This window comes from Mobula hypostoma, chromosome 6 (assembly GCF_963921235.1).
Source record: "Mobula hypostoma chromosome 6, sMobHyp1.1, whole genome shotgun sequence".
Classification (NCBI taxonomy): Eukaryota; Metazoa; Chordata; class Chondrichthyes; order Myliobatiformes; family Myliobatidae; genus Mobula; species Mobula hypostoma.
The window spans coordinates 175,159,443-175,173,089 of record NC_086102.1 but is presented as its reverse complement, the minus strand read 5'-3'; the positions used below and the strand labels follow the sequence as shown (position 1 = coordinate 175,173,089).

The 13,647-nt window shown below is 40.5% G+C and overlaps 1 protein-coding gene across 6 annotated transcripts in view; it reads right to left on the bottom strand.

The window, feature by feature from the left end:
- The window catches only part of c6h7orf57 (chromosome 6 C7orf57 homolog), a 72,655-nt gene that overhangs the window by 48,785 nt on the left and 10,223 nt on the right, over positions 1–13,647 (bottom strand). The window contains exon 2 of one of the 6 annotated variants that reach the window (XM_063050131.1): positions 9,068–9,127. The exons of the other annotated variants lie outside the window; for them this stretch is intronic. Coding sequence (XP_062906201.1) covers positions 9,068–9,098 — 31 coding nt within the window. The 5' untranslated portion in view covers positions 9,099–9,127. The remainder of the gene's footprint in view (positions 1–9,067; positions 9,128–13,647) is intronic. 6 annotated transcript variants of the gene reach the window in all.

The window sequence follows — 13,647 nt, the reverse complement described above, 5'->3', positions numbered from 1 at the left end:
TCTCCAGTCCTTGGCCGCTGGACTCTCAGACTCAGCCTTTGGGCCTCTAACCTCAAGTCCCTGGCACAGGCTTGCAGTCATCGGGCCTCTGATCTCCAGACAAGCTGACGCAGAGGCTTCTTCCTTAGGACTCACCGACCTCTGCACTTAGATCTGTCTTTTCCTTCCAGACCTCAATGACCTCTGGGTATCAACCCCAGGACTCACCAATCATGGGACTTTGATCTTTGGGTCTCGATTATGGACCACCAACCCAGGTAATGGGAAAGTGGGGGTGGGGGGTTGTTAACTGTCACTTATAACTCCTGCCTGTACACACCTCCGACCTGGGGATTGCTGGTCTTCTCAATACTTGTTGACCCGACCTCTGGGATTGATGACCTTCAACTGCTGAGTGTTCAATGTTGTTTCATCAATTCTTTGTCTCCTCAACCACAATGACATTTTTTAACTTGCATTCAGAAGAGTCAGAAAAAAAGATAATGTAAGTTTAATTTTATGTTTAACTGTTGAAATTAATATTGATTTTTTTTAATTATGTGAAGCAAACTTAAAAGCTTTGAATGGCCTCAGAGCAGCTGCTTGGATGTTGAGGTACAGAATGAGAAATAGGACTAGGATTAAGTAACTGAGCTGGTCAGGACTTGGACTGATCAAATGGGGTTCCAGCCAGAACTGCATTTTGAAAATATGGTCGTCTCAGGACCTACTACTGATGCACACCTGAGACAATAAGGAACTACCTCACTGCCTCTTCTCATCAACAATGCACTGAACTCCAGGACCCACGTCACTCCCAAAGAGAAGCTAACTGTCACCATTTTTTAACCTACAATTCCTTGAAGAAAATTCCATGGAACAACAACCGTTATCTGGCAGCTACCACCAGGCCGCAAAGCATGTGCTACCGGGCCACGAGGAAACGATATGATTTGGCGATATGAAATGATATGAGTCAGCTGCACCTTTCCTCATTCCCTGTCACGCCCACTGTTGAACTTGAACACACGCGAGGTCATTACCCACGCGAGGTCATCAGTTGGTCATTAACCTGCAACTACTCGATGAGTAAAAAAACAAACGTCGCTTGAGAGTTTCTTTGGAAGAGGTGGTAGGGTCATAAAAGGCCTAAAAATGATGATAACGCATAGACAGCTGAGGCCGAGACTGCAAAAAAAAAAGAAAGCTTCCTTCAACAGAAAATACGATGAGTTGTACATAAAATATGGCTTTATTGCGACCTGTGACTCGCACGCTCCAAGCCCCCTGCGTGTGATGTGGAGACAAGCTGTCTGATGAGGCAATGAAGCCCTCAAAACTGCTTTGGCACCTTGAGTCCACGCACCCTGCACTTAAAGACAAACCCGTTGAGTTTTTTGAGCAGAATAAGCGTGAGCAAGCGGGACAGAAGCAAGTGCTGAGAGCCACCACCTCCACAAATGCTGCTGCTCTGAGAGCGTCGTACTTAGTGGCTAGCCGTATTGCTAAGGATAAGAAGCCTTTCACTGTTGGTGAAGAATTGATTCTGCCTGCTGCCAAGACATCTGCCGTGAACTGTTGGGAGAAGCTGCAGCTAACAAGATGGTACAGATTTCTCTTTCAGCAACCACAGTTTCAACGAGAATCGAAACACAGCTGTTGGAATGGCTTAACAAATCACCATGGTATGCTATCCAAGTCGACGAGTCTAACGATGTCGACAACAAGGCAATACTGCTGGTTTATGTGCGATATATATTTCAAGACGATGTGCACGAGGACATGTTGTGTGCACTGCTGCTGCCAACTAACACAACTGGGGCAGAACTATTCAAGTTTTTGAATGACTACATGTCAGGCAAACCGGACTGGTCATTTTGTGTTGGAATATGCACAGACAGGGCTGCAGCTATGACTGGTTGGCTGTCTGGTTTCACTACCCGAGTCAGAGAGGTTGCTCCTGAATGCCAGTCTACACACTGTGTCACACACAGGGAAATGCTGGCTAGCCAAAAAACGTCACCTGATCTTAACAGCGTATTGAGTGACGTTGTTGAAGTTATCAATCACATCACAGCAAAAGCCCTTAACTCACGTCTGTTTGAGCAGCTTTGCAAGGAAATGGATGCAGAGCACAAACGCCTTCTCTTACACACTGAAGTCAGGTGGCTATCAAGGGGGAGAGCCCTGGCCAAGGCTTTTGAGTTAAGAGAGCAGCTACAGAGATTTCTTTCAGGAGAAAAGTCACCACTGGCAGCATGCTTCAGTGACAGGGAGTGAATAGCAAAACTCACTTATTTGTGTGACATCTTCAACCTGCTCAATGAACTCAATTTGTCACTTCAGGGGAGAATGACTGCTGTCTTCAAGTTGGCAGATAAAGTGTCTGCTTTCAAAGCCAAACTGGAACTGTGAGGACAGCAAGTGGACAGGGGCATATTTGACATGTTCCCAACATTAGCTGGGATTTTGGGAGAGATTGAGGCTGCACCATCCTTCTCACAGCTGGTGCATGATCACCTATCTTTGCTGTCGACAGAATTCGAGCGTTACTTCCCAACTGCAAATGACCCAAGACATGTAAAGGAATGGGTCCATGACCCATTTATGAATGCTCCCGGTGAATTGTCCATATCAGCGCGGGAAGAAGATCAACTCCTCGAGCTTGCAAATAACGGTGGGCTGAAAAGTATGTTTGACATAACATCTCTGCCAGCATTCTGGATCAAAGTCAAGGCTGAATATCCTGAGATAGCCACAAAAGCACTGAAAACGTTGCTTCCATTTCCAACATCATATCTCTGCAAAGCAGAGTTTTCTGCAATGAATGCAACGAAAACTAAATTGTGGAATAGACTGGACATAAGGAACCCACTTCGAGTATCGCTGTCTCCTATCACCCCTCGATGGGACCGTCTTGTTGCAGGGAAACGAATATTAAACACGTTAGATAGGACCTTTTAGATACAAAATTGAGTGTATTAGCCACTTATAAGTGACTTATAGTTGATTTATCACCTATATTCCGGTCGTGATTAACACCCCCCACCCCCGTTGGCTGGTCAGCAAGAATATTCTCAATATTAAACCGGTCCGTGGTGCAAAAAAGGTTGGGGACCCCTGATCTCGCTGACACTTTGTATTTTATTCTTTGTTTGTGTTTGTGTTTGTGGTCACATCATGAGAGTCATCATTTGTTTTCCATTTATATGAATAATGAAAGACTTTGGTATTCCCTTTAACAAGGACATGGAATTGTTGCAAGGATGAAGTGATTGTTCTAACAGCTCTGTGCAAGGCAATCAGTGTCAGAGCATTTTAATTTGCCATTTACTTGCCTTCTTATCTGAGTAAACAGAATTTCTTCCTCTCTTTTATTCCTTTGGGACAAAAAGTGGTGTCAATTATACAAAGCACAAACTGCAGGCCTCCATCTGCATCTGTTACAAAGGCTTTCTTGAAACGTCAGATGTATACAATATGGAGTTGAAAAGATGAATGAATTTTTATGGTTTGCCATCAAACTATTACAGAGAGTCAAAACAATTAGTATGAAAGTTCAGTGTGGTTGCTTATAGCATGTTAAGCTTTCAGGAAACTGTTGGTTTTGGTCACTTCGATAAAATCCCTTTTAACAAAATCTCAAATGAAAAGTAAAATGCTTCATTGGATGGGCATTATTTTCAAACCTTTCGCATATAAATAATATAGACAGTGTCCAATTCCACACTGTATTGTGCATTTTGAGAGTGGATTGCAAAGGGTCCAGTGGCCTGTAGTTTTCATTATTTCCATTCCTTATACTTGTGAAGATCAGTTCTTCGGCGTTTTGCCTCTGAATGCACTGTCTGTGTCACAATTTTTGAAGTGGAAGCACTAAGACACTCTCCACGGTACAGATGTACCGTGGAGAGCATTCTGACAGGCTGCATCACCCTCTGGCATGGGGGGGGAGGGACTACTGCACAGGATCAAAAGAAGCTACAGAAAGTTGTAACATTAGTCACCTCCCTCTTGGGTACTAGCCATCATAGTATCCAAGACATTTTCATGGAGTGGTGCCTCAGAAAGGCGGCGTCCATCATAAAGGACCCCCATCACCCAGGACATGCCCTCTTCGCATTGATACCATCAGGAAGGAGGTACACATTTAATGATTCAGGAACTGCTTCTTCCCCTCTGCCATCCCATTTCTAAATAGACATTGAACCCATGAACACTACCTCACTTTCATTACTTCTGTTTAATAATTAAATTATTAATTTAACAATTTAATATGCATATATATATATTTAATGTAACTTATTTACTTTTTCCCCCCCCCCATACCATGTATTTCAATGTACTGCTACTGTTAAGTTAACATATTTCATGACATATGCCAGTGAAATTAAACCTGATTCTGATTTGCCAGGTTGAAGGACTTTCTTGACCCTGCAGTAGGAGATTCATCTGCAGCCCCATAGCTGGTCATGCAAATGTTGACTTCAATATATCGAATCAGATTTAATATCACTGGTATATGTCATGAAATTTGTTGTCATGCAGCGGCAGTACATAATAATAAAAATTATATATATAAAAGGCAAATTAAATAAGTAGTGCAATAAAATAAAAAATAGTTGTGAGGTAGTATTCATGGGTTCAATATCCATTCAGAAATCAGATGGCAGAGGGGAAGAAGCAAAAAGGAAATTATAGACCTGTTAGCTTGACATTGGTGGTTGGGAAGTTGTTGGAGTCGATTATCAAGGATGAGGTTACAGAGTACCTGGAGGCGTATGACAAGACAGGCAGAACTCAGCATGGATTCCTTAAAGGAAAATCCTGCCTGACAAACCTATTACAATTTTTTGAGGAAATTACCAGTAGGCTATACAAGGGAGATGCAGTGGATGTTGTATATTTGGATTTTCAGAAGGCCTTTGACAAGGTGCCACACATGAGGCTACTTAACAAGATAAGAGCCCATGGAATTACGGGAAAGTTACATATGTGGATAGAGCATTGGCTGATTGGCAGGAAACAGAGAGTGGGAATAAAGGGATCCTATTCTGGTTGGCTGCCGGTTACCAGTGGTGTTCCACAGGGGTCCGTGTTGGGGGCCGCTTCTTTTTACATTGTACATCAACGATTTGGATTATGGAATAGATGGCTTTGTGGCTAAGTTTGCTGATGATATGAAGATAGGTGGAGGGGCCGGTAGTGCTGAGGAAACGGAGAGTCTGCAGAGAGACTTGGATAGATTGGAAGAATGGGCAGAGAAGTGGCAAATGAAGTACAATGTTGGAAAGTGTATGGTTATGCACTTTGGCAGAAGTAATAAACGGGCAGACTATTATTTAAATGGGGAAAGAATTCAAAGTTCGGAGATGCAACGGGACTTGGGAGTCCTCGTACAGGATACCCTTAAGGTTAACCTCCAGGCTGAGGTGGTAGTGAAGAAGGCGAATGCAATGTTGGCGTTCATTTCCAGAGGAATAGAATATAGGAGCAGGGATGTGATGTTGAGGCTCTATAAGGCGCTGGTGAGACCCCACTTGGAGTACTGTGGGCAGTTTTGGTCTCCTTATTTAAGAAAGGATGTGCTGATGTTGGAGAGGGTACAGAGAAGATTCACTAGAATGATTCTGGGAATGAGAGGGTTAACATATGAGGAACATTTGGCTGCTCTTGGACTGTATTCCTTGGAGTTTAGAAGAATGAGGGAGACCTCATAGAAACATTTTGAATGTTGAAAGGCATGGACAGAGAGGATGTGGCAAAGTTGTTTCCCATGATGGGGGAGTCTAGTATGAGAGGGCGTGACTTAAGGATTGAAGGGCGCCCATTCAGAACAGAAATGTGAAGAAATTTTTTTAGTCAGTGGTGGTGAATCTATGGAATTTGTTGCCATGGGCAGCAGTGGAGGCCAAGTCATTGGGTGTATTTAAGGCAGAGATTGATAGGTATCTGAGTATCAAAGGTTATGGTGAGAAGGCGGGGGAGTGGGACTAAATGGGAGAATGGGGATCAGCTCATGATAAAATGGCAGAGCAGATTCTATGGGCCGAATGGCCGACTTCGGCTCCTTTGTCTTATGGTCTTATGGTCTAAGATGTTCCTTAATCATTGAATATGTGCCTTCAGGCTCCAGTACCTCCTCACTGATTATAGCCATGAGAAGAGGGCATGTGCTGGGTGATGGGAGTCCTTAATTATGAAGATACAGCTGAGCTTCAGGGAAAGTTTTCCTGGCTTAAAAGGAACGGAGATGGGCAGTTGTGCAGATGGACATCAAATGCTAACTTTAATTAGAACACCTCTGTAAAGATTCTTAATGGAACCATGATTCGACTTTGAATTTGAGAAATGTTCATCAGCACAGTTGATAATGTGAAGCTATCTTCATTAAGTCAGATCCAACAGAACTGACTGATTGGCTAAGACAGTGATTCCTATCCAGAAAGAAAAAAATATTCCTTCTGTTTAATCTTGTCACTGTTACAAGGGTGCCAAGAAAGCCAAGAAGTAATCAGTACTTTAGTGAAAACCGAGCAGTTTAGTGCGTTGCTGGTTTGACTGCAAACACTACCATGACTTCCAAAAATGTTTTAGGTTAATTCAGTTAAAATATAGATTAGAAGTCATGCAGTAACCTTGTGATATGGGACTTTGGCAACTGAGTACCAAAGACAGAAGATGCGAGAAGAATGTGACTTCCATACTTAATACCTAGCTGTGTGGGCACAGAGAGTGCAAAATCTTTAGAAGAATCTCCATGCAATAAAATTGGCACATCCAGAAGGAGTCTCCATGACCCTGCTATGGTCAATCTCTTCCTGTTCTGTTTGGTCTGCTTAATCGTCCTCACCCTTCTTGCGGAAGGTATCAGGCATAGATAATGTAATCTTAATGACAAGCTTGCTAAGGATGCAGGAACAGCTAAATTAAGAATTGTCTCTGGAGAGTTTAGCCATGAATCTCTGGAGAGTTGCAGGGCCTATTTCCATTTTAATCTCTTGATGACACAGAGACTAGATTTTGAGGATCTCAAAATCAATCTCCTGCAGGCTCTAGTCGTAGCCATTAAAAATGAATATGTTGCATTAGCTGGAACATAGGGTCAGGAAAGAGGGCAAATATCTTACCTTCAAAGATTCAACCACTTATCTCCACAAATCCATCTCTTACAGAGTAGTAAATGAAATACAAATGGTGAACTGTCAAAGAACATACAAACTTCCCTGGTACATACCAATGACTCTAAGAAATATTAGAGAGTGTGTTTAGTTACATGAACAGTTAGTGTTGAGCCTTGTAACTAATTTAGAAGTATAGCCTATGCTTCTCTGAACTTTCACAAAATCTGCAATTATTGAAAACTAGTATTTTTTTCTCTTGTCCCCTTTTTCTTGAGCAGAGACCAAGTCCGGTTTTCTTGAACGGAGAACAACTGTAGTTTCCCTAGTGCTGTCATGCAGATCTATTACATAGATCAGATACTACAACGATAACTTGAAGATACTGACATTGAACTCAGTGACACAGTCCAGGCAAAGGTGTCCTCAAAAGGTTGTAGTACTCTACCACTACTAATTGAAAAAATATTTATCTCAAATATTTTTTCAGAGAGATGGAGATAGCAGATTGGTCCCTGAACTATGTGATTATTTCTGCAGATATAAACCTGACTTCGCATCCTCTCTTGCAGATCTCAGACACCCTTGATCTGACTGAGATGGTTCCAGCTCATGAAGTACATCCTGTGATATAACTGCAAAACTACTTTTGCCAAACATGCAACATGAGAAATTGGTAAAGTCAATGAAGAACTTCTAATAGCTTTCTGAGTGACCATTCAGAAAACTAAGTATCAAGTAGCTGAGCAGCTCTCTAAACAGCACATGAAAACATGGTTCTCTGGATTTTTCTGAAACAGTATGTGTCTATTTCAGCTTCAAATACTCCAGATGAACATTTCACTATGAATAGTATCATTGAGTAATACAGCACAGAAACAGGTCTTTAGACCCAGCATGTCCATATCGACCACAACGTCCTCCCTGCATGTCCCAGTTACCCACATTCAGCCCCTAATCCTCCAAAGCCCTCCCACCCACATATCCAGTCAAATACCTCTCAAATGTCATAATTGTGCTTGCTTCTACCACTTCCTCTGGTAGCTCATTCCAGATACTCAGTACCCTCTGTGTTAAGAAGTTATCTCTCAGATCTCTTTTAAATCTCTTCTCTCTAATCTTGTTTCTGTGCCCTCTAGTTTTAGACTCACCAAGCCTGGGGAAGAGATTATGATTGTCCACATTATCCTTACCCATCATGAATTTATAAACCTCTGTGAGGTCACCCCTCATCCTCCTACACTCCAAAGAATAAAGACCCAGCATGGCCAAGCTTTCCCTATGACTCAGACCCTCTAGTCCAGGCAGCATCCTTGTAAATCACTTCTGCGCCTTCTCCAGTATGTATGTAATGCATGATGTAATTCTGTGTACGTTTTATGCATCAGACCTCCAATGCCTACTGGTGCAAAGCAGAACTAAAGTTCTGGTGGAATTTTGCACATTGGTAAATAAAGGATTGTGGTTTGGGGATTCAGCAGAAAATTGCATGATCAGATTTCTAGTTATAAAACTGTTGAAAAAGAAAGCAGTGATAAATTATATGAATAGTTCTTCAAGATTTGCTGTGGATAGCTTTCTTCTGATGGTCACTATGAGAAAGAAGTTATACCGGAGGATAGGGAGCATTAATATAAAATCTCCATCCAGCGAAGTATATTTTTTTTCTTGAACAGTCAAATATAATGACATCGCTTCAACACTGCTGGAGGTTTAAGTATTATTATAGTCCTCTGCTCATAATAATCCATTATTATATATAATGAATATAGAATTAATGGATAATTGACAAAATATAATAATTAGAACTTTTTTGGTAAATAAAGTGAGATGTTATATTTTAGATCACTTTATGATATATTAATATTTAGATTTATTATAGTTTACTTATTCTACCATAAAAAAACTACAAATTGTTGATTAAATCAAATTAGATATTTGAACCAATGAATTCTGAAACTACCTACCAGATTGGTCAATGATTTTACAGTCATTCATTATACTCCTTCAGCTGATGATAGATTAATCTGGAACATCATAAAATAAATTTTACATTACCATCCAGACATACCTACTGATTATTATTGGTATAATAATTATTTAAATTGTAATTCTAAATCCAAAAAGTTAATTCTTGCATGGGTTAGCTATAACATGAAATCATTGAATAAGGTGTTATGTTGATTGTACATTCAAATTGCAGTTTCCTGTTACAACAAGAAATCAGAGCATTTACCAAAGGCAGTACTGTACAATTGTCTTTTCTCTTTCATACATATGCACATGTATTCACAAAAACATTAGAAACAGAAATAGGAATAGGCAATGCAGCCCCTGTTTTGCATTCAATTAAGTTATGGCTAATCTTCCACCTCAGCACACTTCTGTGCACTTAATCAATACCTCTTGTTTGTCCAAATATTAAAAAAACTATAGATCTCTGACTTGAATACACTCAGTCACTGAGCTGAATTCCAGCTTCACTAACCTAGGGTGGTACTGTGTCTTTCATTGTTGAATAGCTAACACCTTATTTATAATCTGTAACCAATGGTTCTAAGTGAGCCAATCAGAAGAAATATCTCTGTGTCAAACCACATGAGAATTTTTCGTTTCAATGAGATTACCTCTCATTCTTCTAAACTCTGGAGAGTCTAATCCTAGTTTCCTCATATGTCAACCTAGTCTTAACCCAGGCATCAATCTGGTGAATCTATTCTGTGCTCCCTCCAGTTTATCAGTCCTTGTCCATATTCCAGATGTAACTTCCCCAGGACCCTAAATAATTGAAGTAAGATGTTCTTCTCACACATTCAAATGCCCTAGCAATGAAGATCAACTTACTATTTGTTTACGCAAACAACAGGAATTCTGCAGATGCTGGAAATTCAAGTAACACACATCAAAGTTGCTGGTGAACACAGCAGGCCAGGCAGCATCTCTAGGAAGAGCTACAGTCGACGTTTCAGACCGAGACCCTTCGTCAGGACTAACTGAAGGAAGAGTGAGTAAGAGATTTGAAAGTTGGAGGGGGAGGGGGAGATCCAAAATGATAGGAGAAGACAGGAGGGGGAGGGATGGAGCCAAGAGCTGGGCCGGTGATTGGCAAAAGGGATACGAGAGGATCATGGGACAGGAGGTCCGGGAAGAAAGACGGGGCGGGGGTGAACCCAGAGGATGGGCAAGGGGTATATTCAGAGGGACAGAGGGAGAAAAAGGAGAGTGAGAGAAAGAATGTGTGTATAAAAATAAATAACAGATGGTGTACGAGGGGGAGGTGAGGCATTAGCGGAAGTTAGAGAAGTCGATGTTCATGCCATCAGGTTGGAGGCAACCCAGACGGAATATAAGGTGTTGTTCCTCCAACCTGAGTGTGGCTTCACCTTTACAGTAGAGGAGGCCGTGGATAGACATGTCAGAATGGGAATGGGATGTAGAATTAAAATGTGTGGCCACTGGGAGATCCTGCTTTCTCTGTCTGCCAGACCTGCTGCGTTCACCAGCAACTTTGATGTGTGTTACTATTTGTTTTCCCAATTGCAGAACAAACAGTGATTCATGTACTAGAACACACGTCCCTCTGAACACTTACACCATTTAAGGAAAGTACTCCAGTTTTCGACTTTTTCTAACAAAGTAGATATAATTTTTCTCATATTATGCCCCTTTTCCATGTCCTTGCCCATTCACTTAGCAAGTATCTCAGCATCTTATTCAGAACACACACCACCCCATAGCTTTGTAGAAACACTCTATGTATTACACTTGAACGCCTCAACCATATTATGGATATAGATCAGAAGCAGCCAGGATCCTAGTACCAAACAGCAGGGACCTACTATCTAAAAATGATCCAGTTATTCCTGTTCTCTGTTTACTAACCAATCTGCAAGCAACACTGGTATTAAATCTCCAATCCTATTGAGGTCACATCTTGTTCAGTAATCTCCTGTGTGGCACCTTATTGAGGACCTTCTGGGAGTTCAGAAAAAAACATATCTTTTATTCAATTTCAGGATATGGACAGAACTGGCAAAGACAGCATTTATTGTTCATCCCCAAATCTCTTAGAGAAGGTGGAGGTGAGCTGCCCCCCCCCCCCGTACACCTTCAGTCTTTCTGGTGAAGGTACTCGCATGGTGCTGTAGTGTTTTGATCTAGTGACAATGAAGAATCACGCAAAATTTGGAAGGGAACCTACGAGTTCCCATCATTCAAATCTCTTGTCCTTCTTGGCAGTAGAGAACAAGGATTTGGGAGGTGCTGCCAAAATAGCTTAGGGAAGAAATTGCAGGGCAAATTCAGATGGTACACACTGTAATCACTAGGTGCCGGAGACAGAGGGAATGAGTGCTCAGGCTGGTGGATGAAAGGCCAGTTAAGTAGGCTGCTTGATGGTGGAAAGGCCTTGGAGGATCAGGAATATCAGCCACTTTCCATAAGATGCCCAGACTTGACCTACTCTCGTTGCCAAGGTATTTATGTGGCTGGTCCATTTGATTACTATTTTCTGATTACTGTTGATACTGATGTGGGGGACACAGTAATGGTAATGTTATTGATTGTCAAGGGTATGTGGCTAGATTCTCTTCTGGTGGAAATGGTTGCTACCTGGCATTTCTGTGCAATGTCATTTGCATTTATCATCTAGATCTTGCTACATACAAGCAAAGGTTGCTTCATTCACTGAAGAGTTGCAAATATTGTGCTATCATTAGCAAAGATTTCCTCTTTTGATCGAAAGTTGTTGATAAAACAGCTGAAGATTATTGGGCCTGGGACAATGTACTTGCAGATTTCCAAGTTGGAATTGACCCAAACAACTATACTGGCTTGTGCAAGGTATTACTTTGACCACTGGAGTGTTTTTTTTCTTTGATTCCCATTGATTTCAGTTTTACCAGAGTATTGTGATGCCACACTTGGTAAACCGCTACCTTTATGCCAAAGCCATTAATTGTGGCCTCACATCTGGAACTCAGTTCTTAGGTTGACAGCTGGACCACAGCTTTGATGAGATTGGGAGCTAAATGGATCAGAGGAAATCTAAAATGGGCATTAAATAATGTTATGGTGAATAAAGCATTGTCAATAAGCGTGCCTATTATTTTGCTGATGATAGAAAGTAAACCGAAAGAAAAGACAGACTGGGTCATCCCCATCTTATCCACCATCATCTATGTTATAACCTTAAAAAAGAAATTTTCCAAACATGAATTACTTCTCTTAATTTCCTGATGACTATTATTATTATTTCTAAGTGTCCTGTTACCAGTTCTTAATAGTAGATACCACTCAAAGATGGTTTATATTTACAGTTTGCTTTGCTACTTCCTGTATTTCTAACAAAAAAATATGGCTTTACTTCTATCTTATGAAATTTTGATGACAAGTTGTGACTGTTTTGTTCACTGGTTTTATTCAATATTTCTCATATCTGATTTTTATACTGATTTTGTCCTTTCTTTTACATTGTTTTGTAATTATGTTATGTTAAATTGAAACAAGAGAAAATCTGAAGATGCTAGAAATCCAAGTAACACACACAAAATGCTGGAGGAACTCAGCAGGCCAGGCAGCATCTATGGAAACGAGTACAGTCGATGTTTCGGGCCAAAACCCTTCAGCAGGATTTTAAAATAAATCCGTGTTTGATCCACAAGAATAGGTATATATGCTCAATATTTAGCACATAAATTGTGCAGCTAGAGGCTATAACAATGTTGCTACTGGGGCTAGGACAGTTAATGTACAGTGCAATATATGTTAATGCAATGTACAGTGAAAAGAGTTGTTGAATGTGATAAAAAAAATTATTGTCTTGGCTTTGCCAGCTTTTGTCATGACTCTTGACATTCCTTAACAATTCTTCAAGCAGATCTACTGGGGACATTAAAGCTTTTCCTCAGTCAATATGGAGTTCAATTTTATATTGACAACATTTCAGATATTTTTAATTTCAGATTTCCACCCTTCATTTCACATTTACTTATTCCTTTATTCATTTTACACATCTTATTTTATCATTTAATCTCTCCTGCCTTTCAATTCCAAAGACTTCACAATTGATCTCTCCTTTAAAAATTCCCATTTCTGCCTTTTTACTGCAAATGCTTAAAAAAGCTAGTGAGTTTCTTGCTGAAATCAATTTGTGATGTAAGTTCCTTGTCCTGAAATCTGAACTGTTTCTTTCTTCACAGACATGGCCTGATCTGCAAAATATTTCTGGAAATTTTTCTTTATATTTCACACTTTTAGTATCTACAATATTTTGCAGATGAGCTAGCAAGGTCAACTCATAAATCACACAGTAAATCCTTCATTTGATCCTCCTTACTTTTCTTGTTCTCACTTTAAGAGTCAGCTTCTATGAATAGGTCTGCAGATACAATGATTAAAAACTTAAAAGCTCTTTATCTTAGACAAAGCATGTAATGGGGAAAATAATCTTTGCATTGACCATAAGAGGGTTCTTGTCTGCATCACATCACTTCAGGAACAAATCTATTGAATAGATTAGTTTACAAGTAGGGTTATTTATGGAAAT